General features: G+C 39.5%; 7 protein-coding genes across 9 annotated transcripts; 6 read left to right on the top strand and 1 right to left on the bottom strand.

Annotated features, from left to right (window-relative positions):
• Window positions 1-974: 974 nt before the first annotated feature.
• LOC106398648 (wee1-like protein kinase) lies at window positions 975-3,669 on the top strand. The gene is made up of 10 exons (XM_022691509.2): window positions 975-1,251; window positions 1,480-1,540; window positions 1,631-1,697; window positions 1,884-2,132; window positions 2,237-2,304; window positions 2,395-2,504; window positions 2,609-2,649; window positions 2,716-2,861; window positions 2,958-3,311; window positions 3,400-3,669. Exons 1-10 carry the CDS (start codon window positions 1,079-1,081, stop codon window positions 3,481-3,483), a joined length of 1,353 nt encoding a protein of 450 aa, XP_022547230.2. The 5' UTR covers window positions 975-1,078; the 3' UTR covers window positions 3,484-3,669.
• A 370-nt stretch (window positions 3,670-4,039) lies between these two features.
• LOC106397649 lies at window positions 4,040-6,281 on the top strand. Of its 3 annotated transcripts, none has more exons than XM_013838271.3 (5): window positions 4,040-4,189; window positions 4,458-4,823; window positions 4,909-5,099; window positions 5,188-5,295; window positions 5,383-6,281. In XM_013838271.3, exons 2-5 carry the CDS (start codon window positions 4,463-4,465, stop codon window positions 6,118-6,120), a joined length of 1,398 nt encoding a protein of 465 aa, XP_013693725.2. In that variant the 5' UTR covers window positions 4,040-4,189; window positions 4,458-4,462; the 3' UTR covers window positions 6,121-6,281. The 3 variants fall into 3 exon arrangements, with proteins under 3 accessions (XP_013693725.2, XP_013693726.2, XP_048594336.1); XM_013838272.3 differs by having other exon boundaries at window positions 4,048-4,189; window positions 4,463-4,823; XM_048738379.1 differs by having other exon boundaries at window positions 4,060-4,130.
• Window positions 6,282-8,821: 2,540 nt separating this feature from the next.
• Window positions 8,822-10,854, top strand: LOC106400042 (putative clathrin assembly protein At1g03050). The gene is made up of 3 exons (XM_013840457.3): window positions 8,822-9,586; window positions 9,656-10,510; window positions 10,598-10,854. The coding sequence occupies exons 1-3, from the start codon at window positions 8,917-8,919 to the stop codon at window positions 10,852-10,854; spliced, it is 1,782 nt and encodes a 593-aa protein (XP_013695911.2). The 5' UTR covers window positions 8,822-8,916.
• Window positions 10,855-11,258: 404 nt separating this feature from the next.
• On the top strand, window positions 11,259-13,634 carry LOC106401184 (tRNA (guanine-N(7)-)-methyltransferase non-catalytic subunit wdr4-like). Its single transcript, XM_013841648.3, has 10 exons — window positions 11,259-11,428; window positions 11,572-11,736; window positions 11,826-12,006; window positions 12,094-12,150; window positions 12,243-12,313; window positions 12,463-12,541; window positions 12,611-12,670; window positions 12,801-12,901; window positions 12,984-13,044; window positions 13,117-13,634. Exons 1-10 carry the CDS (start codon window positions 11,292-11,294, stop codon window positions 13,477-13,479), a joined length of 1,275 nt encoding a protein of 424 aa, XP_013697102.2. The 5' UTR covers window positions 11,259-11,291; the 3' UTR covers window positions 13,480-13,634.
• LOC106401185 (pre-mRNA-splicing factor 18) lies at window positions 13,607-15,609 on the bottom strand. The gene is made up of 2 exons (XM_013841649.3): window positions 14,655-15,609; window positions 13,607-14,187 (listed from the first exon to the last, which is right to left on the bottom strand). Exons 1-2 carry the CDS (start codon window positions 15,510-15,512, stop codon window positions 13,768-13,770), a joined length of 1,278 nt encoding a protein of 425 aa, XP_013697103.2. The 5' UTR covers window positions 15,513-15,609; the 3' UTR covers window positions 13,607-13,767.
• An 84-nt stretch (window positions 15,610-15,693) lies between these two features.
• Window positions 15,694-17,127, top strand: LOC106401125 (N-terminal acetyltransferase B complex catalytic subunit NAA20). Its single transcript, XM_013841569.3, has 6 exons — window positions 15,694-15,843; window positions 15,917-16,007; window positions 16,245-16,338; window positions 16,596-16,665; window positions 16,806-16,866; window positions 16,973-17,127. Exons 1-6 carry the CDS (start codon window positions 15,766-15,768, stop codon window positions 17,062-17,064), a joined length of 486 nt encoding a protein of 161 aa, XP_013697023.2. The 5' UTR covers window positions 15,694-15,765; the 3' UTR covers window positions 17,065-17,127.
• An 89-nt stretch (window positions 17,128-17,216) lies between these two features.
• On the top strand, window positions 17,217-21,717 carry LOC106401122 (probable transmembrane GTPase FZO-like, chloroplastic). Its single transcript, XM_013841567.3, has 11 exons — window positions 17,217-17,785; window positions 17,860-18,365; window positions 18,482-18,550; window positions 18,979-19,176; window positions 19,263-19,394; window positions 19,653-19,739; window positions 19,828-20,268; window positions 20,370-20,537; window positions 20,695-20,925; window positions 21,087-21,202; window positions 21,334-21,717. Exons 1-11 carry the CDS (start codon window positions 17,287-17,289, stop codon window positions 21,617-21,619), a joined length of 2,733 nt encoding a protein of 910 aa, XP_013697021.2. The 5' UTR covers window positions 17,217-17,286; the 3' UTR covers window positions 21,620-21,717.
• The last annotated feature ends 86 nt before the right edge of the window (window positions 21,718-21,803 follow it).

Below are 21,803 nucleotides of genomic sequence, written 5' to 3'. Positions count from 1 at the left end.
CCCTATTTGATGACATCACATTCTACTTACGATGAACACTTTGATGTCTTCATATCAATATATGTGTGGGGGTTCTTCGCATATGTGTTCACTTTTGTCTTGATATTCTGTGCATCTCAATACTAATCACAGGTGAAGATGCAACAATAAAAATCTTTATTTTTCCTTATCTTTTCTTGTTTTTTACTTGTATTTTTTTATTGTTTTTCTCTGTATAAATCAAAAGAAATCACAATGAGACAACATGAAGATTGAACACTGCAGCTGATTGTCTACATATATAAAAAACTATATTAAAAATAATAAAAGGAGGTCAAACAGAACCTATTGATTGGGTTATATAATTAATCTAAGATAATATCCTCCATTATGAAAGATAAGATGTTTAAGAAATTTTGATTCTCTTTTATATAAGATGTTATCGTATTTTTCAGTAACACTTTAACTTTATTAAAAATTATATTATCAATTATGTGAGAGAACATCAACTTTTACTCATGTTAAAACAAGCAGAAAACTTTCTACCCTTTTTCAGTTTTTTTTCAGCTGAAATCATATGGAAATTATTTTCATTCAACTTGATTGGTATAGTAATTAAGTGGAATACAGAGTAAAAAAGATTTACTCCAAATATTTACTATAAAAGTGTCATTCAATCATACCATCGTAATTTGGAAATACAATAAAACATTATTAAACCTTGTTTATATCTCAAAAGGTGCAATATTTAAATTCCTGCATCATTGCCCAAGTGCTAGTGCTATTATGGAAAAAAATAATTTATTATTAAGGACCCCAAAGCTTACATGACACGCACCACAAAACATCCGCTGCACCTCCACCTAATCTCTGACGAAAAGCTAATACACGGAACGATCTACGGTTGCAAATCGATAAGAGACAAAGTGCACCGTAGTCGTTGCTGCATTTGATTCTTCCCGAAAAAAAGCTCGAGAGCGCGCAAATTTTAAAATTTCCATTAATCGTCTTGTTCGAGAGGAAGAAAGGACGAACACTGTTGGGGAAGAGGAAAGGCCTAGGCACAATCGAGACGAGGCGAACGAAGAAGAGTCGGAAGATGGAGGGGACATTAGAGCGACACTCTCTGCTTCAATTCGGTCAATTGTCGAAGCTTTCGTTCGATAATCGCCCGCCGTCGAATGCTGCGGAGTCGTCGGAGCTCCGGAATGAGTTGGGTGCAGACGGAGATTGGGGAGAGAAGGAATTCATTCTCAGCCAAGACTTCTTCTGGTAAAAGATTCGAGTAATTTGTTAGTCAGACTAGGATTGTATTTGAACTAGGGTGAAAATGTAAATTTGAAGATGTTACCTTTATTTTTCACCAACCTTTGTTTGAAGTCTCAAAGAAAGCTAAAAACTTGTTAATAGATTCATCTGAGTTATTGATGAATGCTGGATGCTCTTCTTTACCAGTGATTTGTAATAAATTCATTTTTTTTTTTTAAATTGGTTTTTCAGCACACCTGACTATATAACTCCGGACAATCAGAACTTGATGAGCGATTTAAACATCAGCATGGTAAACTCAGAGAAAGCGTTTAGTCTTCTTATCCATGGTTTTTCTCCAATGTATAAGTTTTTCTCTCTTTTGTATTATTTTTAATTGTAGGATCATTCTCCTTGTCCGAGGTCTCCTGTTAAACTAACTTCAGCTAAGAGCAAAAGATGCCGCCAGGGTAAGCTTTCATTTCACCTTTTTCTCCCTAGATTTTCCAGATCTGGTTATGTTTGATTCTCCTGTTTCAACTATTTGTCCAACATTTATGTTTGTCTTTGTTGTCTTAAGATTCAGTGAAGTATTATCTAGATAGTTTGGTGATGTGTTATTCTCTTAACTTTTTCAATGATTTTCAATAATGCAGACAGTTTCACATTTAATACTTCAGATTCTACCTGGGCTTCAAAATATAGAGTAGATGAACAAGAGGATGATGATATTGACATAGACGAGATCATGGTGGATAAAACAGAGAGGACTGGATACGTTTCACGGTCCGCAGTTGCTCTTCGGTCTCGGGTTATGCCGCCTCCTTGCCTCAAGAATCCTTATGTTATGAATGAGTCCGATACAGCTACTGACCCTTTCGGATATCAGAGGTCTAAATGTGCTAGTGAGTTATCTCTACTCTCACTTTGCTGTTTAAGAATTTTCTGAAAGGCTTAAGGATTCTGACGACCCTTCTGTAAAAATGTAATAACTGTATCTGCAATGTAGGTTTTCTCCCTGCAAGCATGGGTGGGGATGGCTTGTCAAGATATCTCACAGACTTTCATGAAATTCAGGTAAGCCAAAGAAGGCTTTTTAAAAATCTTTTTTGTAAAGTGATGGAACTATGTTGCTGCTTCTAACATAACTTGGTTTGGTTTCTCCAGCAAATAGGTGCTGGGAATTTCAGTCGCGTATTTAAAGTTTTGAAGAGGATTGATGGTTGCTTGTACGCCGTGAAACACAGCACAAGGAAGCTGTATCTAGATTCAGAGAGGTAGACTTTTCTCCATTAGTTTTCTTAGTAAAGGAATGATTTTACTGTATTTCAACTTGTTTGGATCAATTTAATTGAAGTAATCATAATCGAGTTTATTGCAGGTGTAAAGCTATGATGGAAGTTCAAGCTCTTGCTGCTCTAGGTCAGTACAGTTCCTTGTTTCACCTTCTTATCCTTATCCTTTTTTTCTAACTTGTTTTGTATGTAGGATTCCATGAAAATGTAGTGGGATACTACAACTCGTGGTTTGAAAACGAGCAGTTGTACATTCAACTGGAACTCTGTGATCACAGCTTGTCCAAGAAATCTTCTCTTAGGATCTCAGAGAGAGAGATTTTGGTGATTATGCATCAGGTACACACTTCCATTCAAAAAAACTGAGTATAGAGAGTTTCTTGATTCCTGAGAATTCTTGTATACATAATACTACCACCCATTGTCTTTTTTCAGATAGCTAAGGCGTTACAGTTTGTGCACGAGAAAGGAATAGCTCATTTAGATGTAAAACCTGACAATATATACATCAAGAACGGTGTCTGCAAGCTCGGTGACTTCGGTTGTGCAACGCGGTTGGACAAAAGCTTGCCAGTAGAGGAAGGGGATGCACGTTACATGCCACAAGAAGTACTAAACGAAAACTACGAGCATCTTGATAAAGTGGATATCTTCTCGTTAGGTGTCACGGTATACGAGCTGATTAGAGGATCCCCACTTACAGAATCAAGAAACAAGTCCCTCAATATCAAACAAGGCAAACTTCCTCTTCTTCCCGGTCACTCGTTACAGTTACAGCAACTGCTTAAGGTAGGTCGTTAATTTGCCTTCTTGTCAATGTGAACATTATTGGAACATTGCCTTTAAGAGATAGTTTCTAACAATGTTTTTGAAACAGACAATGATGGACCGTGACCCATGTCGTCGTCCTTCTGCTAGAGAATTAATGGAGCATCCCATGTTCGATAGGATCCGCGGTTGAGATTCATAAACTCTCTCAGATGTTGAGAAAAAACTCCAATTTTGTAAATTATGGTACCTCTGGTTAAACCCGTTCTCGGTTGTTTCCGAGAAACAGAAGGAAAAATGTAAAACGGCAATAATATTTAACATTGTGGGCTGCTGTTGTCGACTTGAGAAAATAGAATGACACGACATGAAACTGCAAGCGACATAAGTGGGTGCTTGTGTTGTATATACTTTGCAAATGTCTTACGTATTTTGAAAATGTTAGCCCCATATATTGCCTAATTATTTAGAAACTAGGTGTTTAATTCATATTAATCAATTTTTTTGATTAATACATACATTATAAATTTAAAAATCAACAATGATAAATATTTATTATATTATTTTGATGATTGTTTTTAGTTTCATCTACGTTTTGTTAACAGTAACACCATCAAAATTTAGAAGACAATGAAAACAGAAGCACATATTATTTTCATTTTCTACCGTAAGAGACTACTCATATTAATGGGCCAGGCCCATGTAATAATGATGCCAGCCTTTTAGTAACTAAGTACAGTAAATGTAGGTAAGGTTGGACGGTTGAGATAATAGTGTGGATAATCAACGGTGAGGAGCAGTTAAAGTGGAGGACGGAGGTGGCGACGGGAGAAGCAGAAGGTGAGAGAGAGTTCAAAATTTTGAAACGGAGGTGGGAATCAAAGATAGATGTAGCCTAGGTGAGTAAATACTGCTCTGTTTCTGGGCTTTAGTTTGTTTCTTCAAATACTGAATCGCACTTAGGGTTTCTTTAATTCATTTTTCCTCTGCTGATAGATTCTCTTTTTTTTTTTTATATATCTTCAAATATTGACACTTGTCTCTCTCTCAATCATATGTTCTCAATGGTTTTGATTATATAAAAAAGGGTTTCCATTGAATAGTCCAAGCTTTAAACTCTAAAGGAAGCCCAAAAGTCTTTCATCTCTTTTACTTTTTGTTAAACAGTGCAGATGGAGAGTCATTCAGACGCTGAGAGTTCCGAGATGGTTGGCGATTGGGATTTTCTTCCTCCTCCGGTGAAAGGGACTAGAGTTTCGGAAAATGACAGAGGAGGAGCTTCCACGTCAACTGCTGCTGCTGGAAGAGGCAGGGTGCTGCCACCGTGGGCTGACCCGTCCTACGAATGGGGTGGTGGCAAATGGAAAGTGGACGGAAGAAAGAACAGGAAGAATAAGAAGAAAGAGAAAGAGAGTGGTTTGAGCGTTGAGGATGTGATGAAGGAATACTCTTCTCTACCTCCTCAAATCGCTGAATGGTATTGGTGTATCGAATATGTCGCCAAATACGTCAAGGACCTTCGCTGCATTCTCGGTACTACTTCTCTCTCTCTTTTTATTCTTTCTTTCTTACTTTTTCTCCTCTTATGTTAAAAAATCTTTTTTTGTTTGCTATTCAGACGTGATGAACATGGGTTATCCCACCACAAATGACTACGGGAGCAGGATTAATGAAATCTTGTCTCTTCGAATCTTGGAGTCCTTCTTTGATCCTGCTGCTGCTGCTGCTGCCACGGTCGTCGTCGGGCCAAGAATCGAGTTTGATTTATCTTTGAGCAGCACCCATGTTCTCAATGCCATTCTCCAACATGTATGAGTTCTCACTGTAAAACAAATGACTATCACAAGTGTATTATTTATAGGAAGCTGTATCCTTATTCTTCTCAAACGTTTGTTAGGTTACAGTATCAGAACTACGACCGGGCATGCCTGAGCTTTCAAACTTCAATCTTCTTCCTTTTTTTGATCACAAGAATATGTCTTTGCCACCATGTGCACTGGAAGTGGTAAAGTTTCCTTATACACCCTTTGTTTTTTCTGTTTTCTTTACAAAGAGATTGAAACATTCTTTTATCTTTCGTTTGAGCTTGTAGCTGAGAGATGTGACTGCAATGGAGGATCAAACAAATGCAGCTCCTACCATGGAAGCAAATGACCCTGTCTTTAGAGACGATCGATCAGAGCACAGGAGGTATGTATGTGAGGAGCAAGTTCATACTGGTTTTGAACAAACGAATATGAAGGACAAGGATGAAGTAGTTGTCATCGACCATGAGGATAGTCCTCCAGTGCAGAGAGACGAAGTAATTGTGATCGATGGCGATGGCACAACTGCTGAACAGCTCATTAACAAGGATAACGTAGTTGTCATCGACGATGAGGATAGTCCTCCACTGCAGAGAGATGGATCAACTGCTGAAAAACTCATTAACAAGGGTAATACTACTAGGGAGACCTCTTCTCCAGGCTTGGACCTGCGTGTAAAATGTACGAAAGATGGAGCCTGGTTAATCTCTGAGAGCGATGAGGAGTCAGATACGGTTAGAGATCCACCCTCTTCAAGACCGGAGAACGTATGCTGGAAATGTGAAAGACAAGGAGGAGCGTCGTTGTTGATATGTAGCAGAAGCGAGTGTGCAGCAAAAGTTCACAAAGAATGCTTGAATTGTCCGGCTCACTTTGATGAACACGACAACTTTCACTGTCCTATGTGCTGGTATGATAGAGTCACTATGGAGTACCGTGAATCCCAGAAGTTGATGAGTTGTGCAAAGAGAAGACTCGTCAAGTTTTTACCTCTGCTTTCTAGAGCAAGCAAGAGACTGAGATGATGATGGGAGGTCTTGTTACAGCCTGTGACTATTTTGTTAAAACTTTTGGGTAATTACATCAACTGGTGAGTAGTTAGACTGTTGATGTAAAGAACTGTGAACGGTGATGTTTTTTACTGTCAACTGGTAGTTTATTAACCAAGGTCTAAACAAGTACAAATGGCCCGGAATTTGATTTTTTACCAAGGAGTAAAAACTATTAAAGGCGCGTTACGTTAGCGTATAAACTTACTTGGTTACCTAGAACGATTAGTTACCTTAATCAATATCTCTCCTCTTTCCCATTAATGGTAAACTAGGTGATAACCCGTGGCTTGTACGGGATGAGATTATTAATTTTGTTATTTATAAGATAAGAAAGCATTATGTCTGTTTAATGTGGACATTGATTTTGTTCTATGTTGGTAAAATCCAAGTTCAAAAGAGTGGATAATTTGCCTTAGTTGTGCATTGATCTTGTTTACCGATATACTCTTCTCACTGAGGGATTCTACTCAGCGGAGAACTCTTCGTGAGTGTTTCGTATTCGTCCTGCTTTCGTATTGGGAGTTACGGGAGCTCCGTGAATAAGCTGGAGAGGAATACAGAGATGCAGTTGAACCTCGCAACGTGTCGATGTAAAGAAACACTCAATTCTTGAACAAACAAATCCATAGATTACCGTGTGGATGAGAACTGGTGGATGAGCTTTAGTGGTAACATTGTCTGCCTCAAAGTCGATTGCATCCTGTGGATGGTTTTGGGTGACCACTTTTGATACTTACAAAACATGAGAGTGAACTGTCGAGACGATGTAATGGACCGCCTTGGTATCAAGCTCCTTAAGTTACTCACAATATGACATAACATATATCCAACAGAGATGCAGTTGAAGCTCGCAACATTTCGATGAAGCCATATATATAATAAAAGCTTTGCTTGCTTCTCTCGTCGGGAAATTCATTAATAGATTGTGAGTCTTCTCCCTAAAAAGAGAGGAAAACCGTTCTGCAAGTTCATGCTATGTTTTCGTCATCTAGCTTTCTTATAGGAAGACATAGATGCAGTTGAAGCTCGAAACGTCTCAACGAAGCCATATATATATAATAAAAGTCTTGCTTGCTTCTCTCATCGTGAATGATAAGTGGACAGAGCCAAAGACATATGGTCCTCGAAATTACTCGCTTTCTAAAATACATATACACTAAATTCGTCGACATGGTCCTCGGCGTAAACCAAAACTTGTCGATGTTGAGTATCATATAAATACTATACAAACGACTTCAAAATATTTTGATCATAAAGATATAAAATTCGATAAATTCAATCAAGTTACTACATCAAAAGTGAAAATTTCATATAAAACCAAATTTGAATAAAAGAAAAGAAAAATGTATCTTGCCAAAAAAAAAAAACTTAATAAAAAACACTAAGTTAGTTTTGGAGAGAAGCTTAAGGTAAAGATTGGTTAGAGAGACAAAGACTTGAAAAGTCAACTCGAGTCTTCTTCCAATAATCTCAATTATTTGTTATCTTTCAGTGTCATCTTCTTCCTAAATCCTCTTCACATCCAACCACATGTTTCTTCATCTGTTAGACTCTCTCTTTCTTTCTAGATTTTCCGTCACAACTATGGCGAAACTCTGTTTTAGATACTCTGTTTTTGTCTTCATGGCTATTACAGTTATTGTTCTTCTTCCACGTCACACCCCTTATGCTACCTCTTCTCCATATTCTCGTCCCGAGAAGTTCTACCTCAACTGTGGGTCGGATTCTAACATCAACTATGGTGGCTGGACCTTCGTCGGAGATATGATCTCCGGTTGTAACTTAGTCTCCTTGAACAGCAAAGGAAGTGAAGCTAGCAACCAATCTGTACCAGAAATCTATGGGACAGTAAGAATATTTAGACACCCTTCTTCTTACAAGTTCTAGCTCGATTCCGTTGGTTTACACTTCGTGCGTCTCCATGTCTCTTCTCGGACAGAGCTTTTAACTTTTAACTTCTCTTTTTCACGTATGTGGTTTGTTGTTGTAGCTTTTATGGAAAATAGGAAACAAAGTTTAGAGGAGTTCTATGCAACCGACACGTAAGCGTAAATTTTTTAAATTGACTGTGAGAGCAACACGTGGCAAAGTTAGTGTGAATGCATTAAAGTTAATGCTTCTCTTTTAATATATAAGAGCAAGAGCATTAGAGGTTCAAGAGGGAGGTTCACACGTTTTACGAGAAAAAAAAAATATTAAAAAAAGCAAAAGTGATGAACTCACCCCTTCTCACCTCTTCTGCATGATACCCTCTCTCCTAAAGTTCATCACTGTAGTGCGGGCCCCACGACACGTGGCGGCCCGCGATTGGTCAATTTTTTTTTTTTTTTTTTTAAAAAAAAAAATCAAAATGAAAAAAAGAAAAACTTTAATAATAAAAAATTAAGAAGGTGAACCCGAAAGGGGGGTTCACTGATGCTCATGCTCTAAGGGATACAAAACTAAAACTCAGTTTACTGGTAATAAAGGCCACGTGGCGTTATTTCTCACCGGCAAAAATCTCGGCGACATGCATGCTAAAACCAACGAACACCAAAGAAACAACATTGACGAAACAAACAAAAAATAGAAGAAGAAGAAGAAGAAGAAGAAGAAGACAAAAAATAACTAAAACTAAAAAAAACATAGAGGAGAAAAAAAGGAGACGGCGAGGAAACAAGAACAAAAAAAAAACACCCCTCTCGTTCTTCCCTTTTCTCTCTTCACATATTTGTCTTTATCATTAGTTTTCTAACTTTTTTCTAACATACATTGTAATAAATCACAAAAATGGGCTCGAGTAAGCTCAAACGAGCCATAGGAGCCGTGAAGGACCAAACCAGCGTCGGTCTAGCCAAAGTCAACGGTCGTAGCGCTTCTTTATCAGAGCTTGACGTAGCCATCGTGAAAGCGACTCGTCACGAAGAGTATCCAGCGGAAGAGAAATACATAAGAGAGATTCTCAGCCTAACTTCTTACTCACGCAACTACATCAACGCATGCGTCAACACGCTTTCTAGACGCCTTAACAAAACCAAATGCTGGACCGTCGCTCTCAAGACCTTGATCCTGATCCAACGTCTCTTAGCAGAAGGAGACAAAGCCTACGAGCAAGAGATCTTTTTCGCTACTCGCCGTGGGACAAGACTTCTCAACATGTCTGACTTTAGAGATGTTTCTAGGTCCAACTCGTGGGATTACTCTGCTTTTGTAAGGACTTACGCTTTGTACCTCGATGAAAGGCTTGATTACAGGATGCAAACGAGACATGGGAAACGAGGAGTGTATAGCGTTGGAGGAGATGCCGTGGAAGACAAGAAAGACAACCCCGAGGCTAATCTCTCCACGGCTATAGTGGTCAGGTCACAGCCCATCGCAGAGATGAAAACAGAGCAAATTTTCACCAGAATACAACATTTGCAGCAACTTCTCGACCGTTTCTTGGCTTGTCGTCCGACAGGTAATGTATAAAATTATATTATTTAATCACTCTCTGTTTTGTTTCTTGCGTAACAAGTTATATGTATAGGGAGCGCGAGGAACAACAGAGTTGTGATTGTGGCTCTGTATCCGATAGCGAAGGAGAGTTTTAAAATATATTATGACGTAACTGAGATAATGGGCGTTTTGATCGAACGATTCATGGAGTTAGACATACCTGATTCGATCAAGGTCTATGACATTTTCTGTCGGGTCTCGAAACAGTTTGACGAGCTAGATCAGTTTTATTCTTGGTGTAAGAACATGGGGATCGCTAGGTCTTCAGAGTATCCAGAGATAGAGAAGATCACACAGAAGAAGCTTGATCTCATGGATGAGTTTATAAGAGACAAGTCCTCTTTAGAAGAGACGAAGCAATCAAACTCTGTTGAAGCCGATGAAGAGGATGATGATGCGAGAACAGAGGAAGTGAATGAGGAGCAAGAAGATATGAATGCGATCAAGGCCTTACCAGCACCTCCACCAAAAGAAGAGAAGCGTGAGGAAGAAGCAAAGGAAGAAGAAGTGGTAACAGAGGAAAAGAAAGAAGAAGAAGTTGGTGATTTGGTGGATCTTGGGGATAATGTGGTAGCTGGGGGAGCTGGAGGAGATAGCTTAGCATTGGCTTTATTCGACGGCCCTTACGCGAGCGGTTCCGGTTCAGCGTCAGGTCCTGGATGGGAAGCGTTTGACGATGATTCAGCGGACTGGGAGACAGCTTTGGTGCAATCAGCTACAAACTTATCGGGACAAAAGACGGAGCTCGGAGGAGGCTTTGATATGCTGTTGCTTAACGGAATGTATCAGCACGGTACTGTGAACGCCGCAGTGCAAAACTCAACGGCTTATGGAGCCAGTGGAAGCGCAAGTAGTATGGCGTTTGGTTCTGCAGGAAGACCAGCAGGTTTTTTAAAGAAACATTACTTTTGCTCTGTGTGTTTTTTTCTTGCATTCTACTAATTTGACATGAATTTTTCTCTTTCTATTACAGCAACGATGCTGGCACTTCCGGCACCAGCAACGATTAATGGAAGCAGCAATGGTCCGGTTACGATGGATCCATTTGCAGCGTCGTTGGTGGTTGCGCCGCCACATTATGTGCAGATGAATGATATGGAGAAGAAACAGAGAATGTTGATGGAAGAACAGATGATGTGGGACCAATACTCGAGAGGAGGTAGACAAGGACACACTAATTTAAGGCCAAACCAAAACCAACCTAGTTACCCTCACACACCTCAGTACTGATTCCTGCACCATGAAAGCAGTTCTTTTTTGAGTTGTGTCAGCTTTACTAATGGTTTCATATTTTTTTGCAAATTCAAACATCTCTTCTTGCACTTTGGTGAAATTCATTGGGGCATATGTGAGGTTTGGTTCTGTAATTGTAATCTCTGACTTAAACTTTATAAAGATAAACTTAAATGCTGTATGTTTTGATATCAGAATCTTAGCTAAAATCCTTTGTACAACCATACTGTACACTACACATTACACACTCCTCTGTAAAGCTGCTTGTAATCTTCCTTTCTATTTATACAATTGGAACTGAGAAACTCAGCAAAACAAACCAAAAATATTGCTAATGGGCCGAGACGCGTGGCCCATTTGCTGAATCTTAATAGCCACCTTAACGTCACAACACTGCTTAAACCCTAACATCACTTTCTTCAGTTTGTGTAACAATGGAAGAATCTCATATAGAAGAAGAAGGAGAAAGGCAGGCCAAACACGAGGTCGCTCCTGCATTGATATCCGTTCATCCATTTCAGAAGTCTGTCGCTGTCACTGTCGGGTCGGCTCTTCGCGTATTCGATCTTATGTAAGCTCATTGATTCATTCAAATTTTAAGCTGATTCAAGTGAACTTGAAGAATCACCAATATAAAATATTTGAACTAAAAGGATTAAACTTTGAATATCTCAATAATTAGTTATCTCACTAAATGTTTTTTTTTTTGTCCAGAGAGAACCGTCCAGTTAGTTTGGTGGATGAATCTGATGGACCTTCTCACAAGGATTCCATCAGAGGTATTCGATATGGTTCAAGTGGGAAACTTTTTGCATCTGCGGGCGATGACAAGCTCGTTAAGATTTGGTCTGCTGAGTCTTGGCAGTGTCTTAACACTATGTAAGTTATTAACAACACAAGAACTTTGCTTCTATGTTTCTGTAAAACCAACTTAAATTGCGTAATCTTATATTTAATAATAATGACAGATCTTCTGAAAAGAGAGTTACCGCGGTTGCCATAAGCAGCGACGATTCATATGTTTGCTATGCGGACAAGTTTGGTGTTGTGTGGGTGGTCGACCTGGATGGGATCAATGAGGGTAAAGTTTTGCCTAGCAAGAAGGGTGTGCAGCTGCTTTGCCATTATTGTAGTATTATTACTAGCTTGGTAAGATCAAGTTGAGGGTCTTGTTCTTGTAATAAGCTGAAGTTTTACTTTACTTTCTCACTCATTCTGATATGTTGTTGTTCATAGGAGTTTTCCCCTGATGGTCGATATATTCTTAGTTCAGATCGAGACTTTAAGATCAGGGTAAGCTAGTCTAGTCCACTAGTTACAATGTCATGCTCTTTTTTTTTCGGATTGCTCTTATAGTGTATGATTATGTTTGTTTACCATCACAGGTGACTGTTTTTCCTAAGAAGCCTTTACAAGGGGCTCATGAAATACAGAGCTTCTGTCTTGGACATACAGAGTAAGTGAGAATTTAAAGCAACAGCATGTAATCTAATGTTTGGTTTCTTGGAGCGTCATCATCGAGTGTTGTTTACAATATGAAAAGATTGTAATCAAATACTGAATAATTAACACCTGATGTATCATTTTCTCTTAAACTCTTGATAGGTTCGTCACCTGCATAACCTTTGTTCAGAATTCAGAGCTTACTCAAGGATACCTCATGTCTGGAAGTGGAGATTCCAGTGTAAGTGGTCTTGAAGTCTCTTTTAATGTATAGTTTAGACTCCTTGCTGCTGATGTTGGAATTTTATAGGTTCGATTGTGGGACATTACAACTGGGTCTCTTCTTGACACATGTGACGTTAGTCCAACGGTAAACATTTCATTCCTGCATTTTTCTCTTAGTTTGGCATTTCGAACTCTTGGTTATGACTTATGTAGTTTTGACATTCGTTGGAGAAATCATAGGTTTTGTTTTTTCAATTGATATTTACTTATTGAAGGTAAAACATTTAGAGTCTAATGAAAGTGAGCCAACGCAAGTCACAGTTACCGATATATGCGCACTCCCAAATTCTTCTCTTGCAGCAGTGTCTATTCAAAGGCAAGTCTGTTTTGTTTTAGCATGCATACGGTTCTTTCAAGATATCAAATGTTTGATTACTTCCACTTATGTTAAAACGCAGTTTTCAAGGAATAGTATTGCTACACTGTGATTTATCAGCCCATACTCTCTCCATTACAAAGGTATGATGACACTTGTTAGCAAAACCATGTAAATGAACCACAGTTTTTAACTGTGTAATATATATCTTTTAGGTGATTAAAATCCCTGGAGATAGTTTCATCCCCACAAGTATCTCCTTTAGCACATCAACAAGGTTGCTATGGATGGTATCTGGAGCCTCGAATGGTTCAAACCATCCTGGTTATACAAGGGTTCGTCTCATCTTGCGCATTGAAGCTGAACCATCTTCAGTCCTTGAAGACGAGCAGGTTCCTGGAGGGACAACACTGTTGGAGCATTTGCAAGGTAAAGTTTCGATAGAAGAGAGTGTGATGAGTGCTGCAGCAGAAGCTGTGAGGGCAGCAATGTGCAGCCTTATGGTGAAGAAGCAATACTCTGAAGAGAATAGAGAGTTCAGGAAAAACAACAGAAATGATAAGAAACCCACACAGTGATTACAATTTGCTCAACTTTTTTTCTGGCTTATGATTAATGTTTTGTTTTGTGATTTTTCATCATTGTAACTCTTTTGTTTTGTGATTTTTCATCATTGTAACTCTTTTGTTTGTTGGCGCAACGATATTCAATCGAAAATGCAAATTTAAACGTTGTTCTCACAGTTTTAACAAACCACCCACATGTACTAAAGAAGATACTCTATAAGATAGCAACAACAGAGTTCTGACGTTTCGTAAATTATCTGAGAATGGTTTAAAACAACAAAGCACAGTAAAGATGTAACACTAGCTGTCGTTCTGAGAAGGCATCAGGCGGAGTCTCTCTTCCGAGACTTGTGCGCGATCACCACCAAAATGCCTCTCCTCAGCGAGCAACGACTGTAAATCACTTCCGTTGGCTAAGCTGTTGAACTCAACGGCTTTAGAAGGCATAGTTGGGTAACGTCTTTGGCAGAATGTCATCAATCTTTTAACTGACTGGAGATACTTGCGAGTGGTCTCGTCGTTCATGATGTGAGCAACACTGTTGGTGTGAATCTTCTCTCGCGCGGAACGTTCGTGGATACCAACCATAGTCACACCGATGGGCCATGGTGCATTTCCTATGGCTAGTTTGATGTAGTGATCCATTGCAGCTAGGTAGTCTCGCTTTATGCAGTGTTTAACCATCACCATTAAAGCTTGACGAATATCAGATGGCAAACCCTGCAATTTGTAAGCCATCACAGCAACTTTTAAGTACATAAGAGCTCACAAAACTTCAATGCAAAGAGTAAATCTACCCTAATAAGACAGGTATGCACCTAGAGTTAACTAAATGCAGATAACAGAGGCTTCAATGACAAATATTTCAAGGTGCATTCTTAAATAATTAGTAAAGAAACAGAGTGCTACTTGCGATTCTACGTCTTAACTGTCTATGTAGCATTGGACTTATTGAAAGCTCGTTTGTGCATTTGTGCTCCTTTTCCAAACTAAGTAAACTAAGTTTGATCAACATAGTTTTGTATGCTTATTCGATTAGAACATAGATAATCTACATACCAATTTGCTACCTTATATAAGTTCACACAACAAGTTTACGAGCGTTCTCATTAACACAATGTTTCAGACCCAAACAGCAAGCAAAAGCAAGAACTTGTAAGAAAAAAGAAAATGATTGTGCTTTATACCTTCTTCCTGCATAAGTTGAAGAGAGGAGTAAGATACCTAGCACACTGCTTAAAAGTGGCTACATTCTTCTTTCCTTTAGCAGTTCTCCTCTCAGTGTTCTCCACAGCATCAAGCTCCTGTTTCCACTCAATCAACAGCTTCTTGTAGAACACAAGTATCTTATCCTCATCGCACAGATCCTCAAAATTAGACTTCAAACGCTTCAAATCCTTATCAGCATCAACATCACTAGACTCACCACCACTACTAAGCTCACCATCCCTAGTCTCCCCTCTGTCGCCTTCCTCTCTCCCTCTCTCATCTCTACCCTTCCTCTTCCTATCTCCCATGATACCACTCTTCTGCCTCTTCTTCAGCTCAGAGATGTCACGCAAGAAATCATTCGTCTGCCCGTCGGTCACGTCGCTGTCGACCTCGAACAGCCCTTCCTTCAACACGTACTTGAGTCGATCGAGGCGAGCTTGATCATCCTCCCCGAAGAGAGTCACCGGCTGCTTGAGGAGTCTCAATCGTCGAATCACTTCCTGCCTCGGGAGAGTTAGGGTTTCGATGTTCTTCTCGTCGGTTAGGGATTTGGAATCAGCGATGGCAGCTGACTCCGATGCGGAGGATTTGGTAGATGCAGAAGCTGTAGAAGAGCCAGGCGCAGATGAATCGATAGATGATTTTCCACCGTTATCAGCTGCTGCGGCGGCGGCTCTACGCTGGGCCTTGAGCTCATGCTCGCGTCGCTCTTCCTCGCGAAGCTTCTGGAGTTTCTTCTGCTCGATCTCGGATCGCTTGTAGAACTTCTTTCCACCGGATTCCTCGGAGAGACTCTGCCTTTTCTTCAGAATCTCTTGCCTCAGCAGATCCATCGGAAGCTTTCTTCAATCCAATCGAATCGAATCGCCGCCGAGTCCGACGATTGGGTTCTATCGGGAGATTGATTGGTGATGGATGATAATTAAATAGTTTTTACATTCAAATAACAAATTATATATGACGTAATCGTTGTCTTAAGCCCGAATGTAAATGGGCTTAGATAGATTTCTAACTGGCCCATTTAAAAAAGCTACCTGTTAATGGTTTCGTACTTCTTCTTCTTCCAGGGAAGCATGCGAAAGGAAGATGACGACGATTCGAAGATTCAGCTGCAACGACCTTCTCCGCTTCACCTCCGTGAATCTCGACCACCTCACTGAAACAGTAATCAGTTATTCTTCTTCTCTTATTCTTTTGTAGTCACTGGTTGATTAGTTTCTTTCTTTAATTGGAACAGTTCAATATGTCATTCTACATGACCTACTTGGCGAGATGGCCCGACTATTTTCATGTTGCTGAAGCTCCTGGCAATCGTGTCATGGGCTATAGTAAGACTATCTTCCTTTTGATGTGAATTTTTTTGAGGCTTCATCTGTTTCTCTCTTGAAAGTACAAAACATCCTGTAATATTGTCCTGAATCTTTGCGATGTTCTGTTCTTTTGGTGCCCTGTTACTTGACTGGATATATGTAAAACTTATGCAGTTGAATTTTTTTTTGTATCTCTTTGCGCAGTCTGTATTCGTTCTAAATGTCAGTGTGTAATATATTCTAGTATGGTTTCAGTAATGGGTAAAGTTGAAGGGCAGGGTGAATCCTGGCATGGTCAGCAACTCGCAAAGAAACTGATGAACCTTCTTGAAGATGTCAGTGATAAGATGTAAGTCCTATCAAAAATCAAAAGCACCTCCCAGTTCTAGTGTTCTCTTTGATATGCGTCGTTATAATTGAATAGAAGATGGCAACCTTAGTATATTGATATTAGTTTTCAAAGTAGACCACTTATTTTTGTGAAACTCGAGATTTAGATCATTTGAAAGGAAGAGAACTCTTTGAGTTGTTGTTCATTTTAACTCTATGCCTTTTGTTCTGGTTTTCTCAATGACCACTATACTCCTGGTTATGTATTGATCACAGTGATAAGGCCTACTTTGTGGATCTTTTCGTGAGAGCTTCTAACACACCAGCCATCAAGATGTATGAGAAGGTAAAACTATTAGTTCTGTGAAATTAATTTCAAGCTCAGAAATCTCGTAGTGTTGATGACAGTGTGAAGGAAAGGATAATTTATAACTTTTCATACGAGAGAATTGCACATATTTTCATGTGTTCTTCATTTTTTGGCAGCTTGGGTACATAATCTATAGACGGGTTCTACGCTATTATTCAGGGGAGGAAGATGGGTTAGGTGAGAAGAGGCTTGTTGTTTCCATCTCTCTAATCTATAATATAGCCTTTGCTTTCTTATTCATTGTCTTTAGGATTTAACTAAAACAATGGGTTTGAATACACAGATATGAGGAAGGCATTATCAAGAGATGTAGAGAAAAAGTCTGTGATTCCTCTCAAGAGACCCATTACTCCTGATGAACTAGAGTATGATTAAGTCTATCAGTGTCCAAAAAGACTATGTCCCTTTGTTCTCGTCATGTTTTTGTATTTACATTAAGAAAAAAATTTCCCCACACAAAAAAATTTAATTAAATTTGATTTTTTAATTTAAATGGCGCGGTCCGTCGTATAGTTTTCTGATGGGCCAAACGGATATTTTAGAGATAAGAAAACTAATCAGAAACACAAGACGAAATCTCTCGCTCTCTCTCTCTCCATGAGAACTCTAATCCCTCACCGGCAATGTGTGACGTCACCGTTACTCATCTCCGCTTCATTTCCGCCGTTTCCTCGCCGGTCAATTCGGTTAACTTCCTTATCGCCTTTTCCTCCTCCACGTCACAAGCGTCTCTCTTCTCTCTCAATCAGAAACGCTTCGCTTGAATCCGCCGATCAAACTTCTCCCTCTAGGCCGCGAACTCTTTATCCCGGTGGCTACAAGCGTCCCGAGCTCGCTGTTCCTGGTTTACTCCTCCGCCTCGACGCGGATGAGGTTATGAGCGGGAACCGTGACGAGACTCTTGATTTAATCGACCGTGCGTTAGCCAAATCGGTACAGATCGTCGTGCTCGACGGTGGAGTTAACGCCGGTAAGCTCTACGAGGCGGCTTGTTTGCTGAAGTCACTTGTCAAGGGCCGTGCTTACCTCTTGATCGCCGAACGCGTTGATATCGCCGCCGCTGTTGGTGCGAGTGGTGTCGCTCTCTCCGACGAAGGTATAGCTAGTGTCAATTTCAATTTTAGCTTCCTGCTTGTAGTAGTTGTTTTAACAAATGCTATTTATGTACAGGTCTTCCGGCGATAGTAGCGAGGAACACTTTGATGGGTTCAAATTCTGAGTCGGTGGTTCTCCCTTTGGTGGCTAGGATTGTGAAGGATGTTGAGTCTGCTCTAACTGCCTCTAGCTCTGAGGGTGCTGATTTCCTTATACTTGTTGGATCTCGTGAAGATCAACAATTGGCTGATTCTTTGTTGAAGAGCGTGAAGATACCCATTTTCGTGGTTTGCATAAGCAAAGGAGAAGCTAAGGAAGAGTTGCAGTTACTGAGATCAGGAGCATCTGGTTTCGTTGTATCTTTGCATGATCTGCGCTCTTCTAGGGATGTTGCTCTTCGCCAGTTTCTTGATGGAGCTTCTTATGTTAACGAGAACGAAACACCATTGGTTGAGGCTAGTGACCTGCATGAGAAGGCTGCTGGCTTGGTGAAATTTGAGGACAAGCAGAAAGAAATAATAGAAATGGAGAAATCAGTTTTGAGGGAGACCATTGAAATTATCCACAAGGCGGCTCCACTGGTGATTTTTATTTAGAGCATTTTGGTAGTCAGTTTTTCTCAAATGGTTAAGAGTCTAGATTTTTTTGCGACCATAACGTGGTTTAATTTGCGTCTTGGACTGTTTTTCAATAACAGATGGAAGAAGTCTCCCTACTGGTCGACGCAGCTTCCCGGATTGATGAGCCGTTTTTAATGGTTATAGTGGTAATGCTGCACTCAACTCCGTCAAATTGTGGTTCCAGGAATATGCATTGGTATTAGCTCTTTATTCATGAAAAACATTTGTTAGTTACACTTTTGCCAGCAGTAGATAGATCTTTGCTAGACAATGCACATGCTTCTTAATTGTACTCTCTGATAAAGGACATAGTTTTCTCGCTTTCTTGTGACTTGTTAGTATGCTCTTCTCCTAGGCTCCTAGCTATTTAGTGGTTAGAAGTTTAAAAAAATCCAGCATGTTGCTAAACTTTTGATTCATTGCATGGGTTCTCTTAATAAAGATTTCAACTAGTAGTTTTCTATCTATTTATGTTTCGGGTTTTTAAAGCAGGACCATTTGCTTTTATGATTCAAAGTAGTTAGTGTATGGATACGCATTTTATTGGAATTCATTCATAACTTGATGATACTAGGGGGAATTTAACTCCGGAAAATCAACTGTTATCAATGCACTTCTTGGGAAGAGATACCTCAAAGAGGGTGTAGTCCCCACCACCAATGAAATCACTTTTCTGTGCTACTCTGACTTAGAATCTGAGGAGCAACAACGTTGCCAAAGGCATCCAGACGGCCAATACATCTGCTATCTTCCTGCACCAATACTTAAGGATGTGAGTCATTCAAAAAATTTCCCTGGCAGTCCTGAATTTTCTAATTATTTGGAGAAATTGACTTGTGTTGTTCTTTTTTCGAGCAGATCAATATCGTTGACACACCTGGAACTAATGTGATCCTTCAAAGGCAACAACGTCTTACAGAAGAATTTGTTCCACGTGCAGATCTGCTTGTTTTCGTTCTTTCTGCTGACCGTCCTTTAACTGAAAGTGAGGTAGATGTTACTGTTTGCCTGGCATGTTAGTTATTGTTGGCTTTACTCAATACGCATCTCCCTAAGTAGTAGCTGGTTAAATATTTACACCATCAACACTTTGTGTAGTGAAGGGGAAGTTGTCACTAGGTTAACTGCATATATCTATTTAGTACTAATATAAACAATATTAAGGATAATGTTGAACTCTCTACCTCGTCAGTTTCCTGCTGTCATTTCTGTTCGGTAGGCTGATATTCATGTCATTGTGTTTGTCAGGTTGCGTTTCTCCGGTATACCCAGCAGTGGAAAAAGAAATTTGTGTTTATCCTGAATAAATCTGATATCTACCGTGATACTCGTGAGGTTTACCAGAAACAAGATTATGTCCAATTCTTGATAGTTTATCTAGTCTTGGGTTTTTGTTGACTACGTTTTGTTTTTTATAATGCAGCTTGAGGAAGCTATCTCGTTTGTTAAAGAAAATACGCAAAAGTTGCTTAACACAGAAAATGTGATATTGTATCCTGTGTCCGCACGGTCTGCTCTTGAGGCGAAGCTTTCAGCAGCAGCTTTGGTAGGCAGAGATGATCTAGAGGTCTCTGATCCCGATTCTAAGTGGAGAACCCAGAGCTTCAATGAACTTGAGAAATTTCTGTACAGCTTCCTAGATAGCTCAACTGTCACCGGGATGGAGAGAATAAGGCTTAAATTGGAGACACCTATTGCAATTGCAGAGCGTCTCCTTTCTTCTGTTGAATCTCTTGTTCTACAAGATTGCGTAGCTGCTAGGGAAGATTTGGCTTCAGCAGACAAGATTATCAATCGTACTAAAGAATACACACTTACGATGGAATATGAGAGCATATCTTGGAGAAGGCAGGCTCTGTCACTGGTATAAATTCTATTAGCTATATCTTGTTGAATCACGTAGGAGGAAATTGGGTTGTTCTAACTTGGATTTTTCTTGTGTTTATCGTCAAATCATGATTGCAGATTGATAAGGCCAGATTGCAAGTTGTTGATCTAATAGAAGCTACCCTGAGACTTTCTAGTCTTGATCTTGCAATCTCTTACGTGTTTAAAGGGGAAAACTCAGCCTCTGTAGCGGCTACATCCAAAGTTAATGGAGAAATACTCGCTCCAGCACTCTCAAATGCTCAAGTAAGTCTGTTACTCCAAAGATCATATACTCCAACATCTGAGATATAGTTTCTGTTCATGCATAAGTCAAGTCGTGTCCTTCTTGTCTTATTTTGACCTGATGCTGGTGTCTGGCTACTAACTAAGCCTTCATTTTTGAACACTCTACTGGTTGCAGGACCTACTTGGAAAATATGCTGAATGGCTACAATCAAATACTGCCCGGGAAGGGAGTCTATCCTTGAAATCATTTGAAAACAAATGGCCACAATATGTCAATTCAAAAACTCAACTGGGCATAGACACATACGACTTGCTTCGGAAAACTGATAAATTCAGCTTGAAAACCATCCAGAACTTGAGTGCCGGAACCACATCAAAACGGTTGGAACAAGATATTCGAGAAGTGGTGAGTCTCAAATATTAAATTCTTACATGTTCTTAATATACTATAATTCAGTCGAGTGTCTTGATCTCTTATCATTGTTTAATTGTGTTCTATGTTCAGTTAGATTCTTCAACAATCAGTCATGTGATTCTTTTGACATGATTTTGTTTGCTTTTTTTTAGTTCTTTGTGACAGTTGGTGGGCTTGGAGCTGCAGGACTTTCTGCATCACTTCTAACCTCAGTGCTACCCACTACTTTGGAAGATCTTCTTGCTCTTGGCCTTTGCTCTGCTGGAGGGTAACACTTCTCTGAATTTCTTCATTACTCTGCTTTCTTGTATCACGTAGTGTGTTTTTTCTTGCAACCAATGAGATATTATGATGTTTTAGAGACATTATTATTTGTATATAACATAACCTATATGGCAGGTATGTGGCTATAGCAAACTTCCCATATCGCAGGCAAGCTATAATTGGTAAGGTGAATAAAGTGGCTGATGCGTTGGCTCAACAACTCGAAGATGCTATGCAAAAGGATCTTTCGGATGCAACAAATAATCTAGTAAACTTTGTGAATATTGTTGCCAAGCCTTACCGAGAAGAAGCTCAGCTAAGACTTGATCGTCTTTTAGGCATCCAGAAGGAACTATCAGATATTAGGAGTAAATTACAGTTGCTACAAGTTGAAATTGATAACCTTCATGTATTAAGATGAGGCTTTACTTGCCCCAACAAAATGTCATTTACATTGTTCACTGGGGACAAGTGTATGTGTTGTCATACATAATGAATAAGACGTACCAGTTTCGACGAGTGAAATGGAGTCAGTTATATTGAATACGAATTCAGTAGATGGGCATGACACTCTGGTATTATACTATTATTATGTTTTGTACTTT

Source organism: Brassica napus, chromosome A8, assembly GCF_020379485.1.
Source record: "Brassica napus cultivar Da-Ae chromosome A8, Da-Ae, whole genome shotgun sequence".
Lineage (NCBI taxonomy): Eukaryota > Viridiplantae > Streptophyta > Magnoliopsida > Brassicales > Brassicaceae > Brassica > Brassica napus.
The sequence above is the reverse complement of the archived record's forward strand: the minus strand, read 5'-3'. Positions and strand labels throughout refer to the sequence as shown.